The sequence below is a fragment of the Fulmarus glacialis genome, unplaced genomic scaffold (genome assembly GCF_000690835.1).
Source record: "Fulmarus glacialis isolate BGI_N327 unplaced genomic scaffold, ASM69083v1 scaffold39187, whole genome shotgun sequence".
Classification (NCBI taxonomy): domain Eukaryota; kingdom Metazoa; phylum Chordata; class Aves; order Procellariiformes; family Procellariidae; genus Fulmarus; species Fulmarus glacialis.
The window spans coordinates 699-1866 of NW_009225784.1; the positions used below are offsets into that span (position 1 = coordinate 699).

At 61.5% G+C, this 1168-nt stretch overlaps 1 protein-coding gene across 1 annotated transcript in view; it reads right to left on the reverse strand.

Moving 5' to 3' along the window:
- Positions 1 to 2: 2 nt before the first annotated feature.
- LOC104080264 (protein TENP-like) overlaps positions 3 to 1168 on the reverse strand; it is a gene marked incomplete at both ends in the record, with an annotated part of 2327 nt that continues 1161 nt past the window's right edge. The window contains 4 exons of the mRNA XM_009582596.1: positions 3 to 156; positions 287 to 328; positions 704 to 880; positions 1002 to 1093. Of these exons, the coding sequence (XP_009580891.1) occupies positions 3 to 156; positions 287 to 328; positions 704 to 880; positions 1002 to 1093 (465 nt within the window). The remainder of the gene's footprint in view (positions 157 to 286; positions 329 to 703; positions 881 to 1001; positions 1094 to 1168) is intronic.

Here is a 1168-nt window from a genome sequence, read left to right on the forward strand (position 1 = left end):
ACTCAGGAAGCTCTGGAAAGCCGGCGAGCCCGCCCCGACGTGGACGGTGAGGAAGAGCTTCAGGGCTGCCTTGTCTTCCTCCAGCACCACGCGAGGCGTGCTCCTGAACACGGCTTGCAGCGTCACCGGTAGGTCGTCCTGGAAGAGGGAGCCCATCTGCCGAGGGAGGGGGGTTAGTTCTGGGCACGGCAGCCGTCCCCTGTGCCCCGGGGTGGTGGGCAGGCGGCCGGGGGGCACTGCCCGAGCTGGGGCCGTGCCTCTCGGAGCGACAGCAACGGCAACGAACCTGAGTAATGTTCTGTGCCATGGTGGCGGTGGTCAGCGGGCTCTGAAAGACAAAGCGTGACTTGTGATCCGACTGACGGATGCTTGGGGCTGCTGCTCTGGGGCTCGTGTCCAGCACGGCCGTGCAGACCCTGCCGTGAGCGCTGTCCCACGCGCAGATACACGCAGGAGCCTTCCTGCATGCCAGCACATGCCAGGAACAGCATCCTCGTTACTCTTCATGGCAAATTCTCCATGCATCGTTAGACCAGCAATATTTTTGGGAGCCCGGGTGTGAGGGGCAACTCCCACGGGCACTCAGAGAGACATGCTCTCATTTCTTTGCAGGGTGCACGGCTCCTCCAAGCCATTTGTGGGGCAGGGCTGTCCCTCCAAATGCATATTTTCTGCTCCTTCCTTGCTCACTTGCTCTACTCACCAGGATGGTCATGTTGAAGGCTCCAGCCGTTTCCAGGGCGAAGAAGAGGCTGGTGTAGAAGTGCTCAGAGAAAGCCAGGGTGAAGTGGTAAGGGCTGGAGCTCGCCGGCTCGGGCACGCTGAACGGCACGGGGCTGACTGGCAGGGGGATTTCTATCCCTGCCACCTTGAAAGTCGTCTGCAGGGACATGGGCAAGGAGAGAAGGAGTTTGAGGTGTCTCGGGGCACGTAGCTCTGGGAGGAAGCGGCTCTCCCAAAGCCTGGAGCTGGGCTGTGAGTGCTGGGAAGCGAGGACTTACTTGCAAGGATATGATGACTCCCTGCTCGGAGAACATGGGTGCAGCCAGGGGCAGGTACTGGACCTGGGAGCTTGGCGTGACGGGGAGCGGAGCTGCAAACCGAGCAGAGGGATGCTCAGAAAGGAGGGGAGCAGTGACGGCAGGTTGGGAATGGGAAGCGTCTGGGT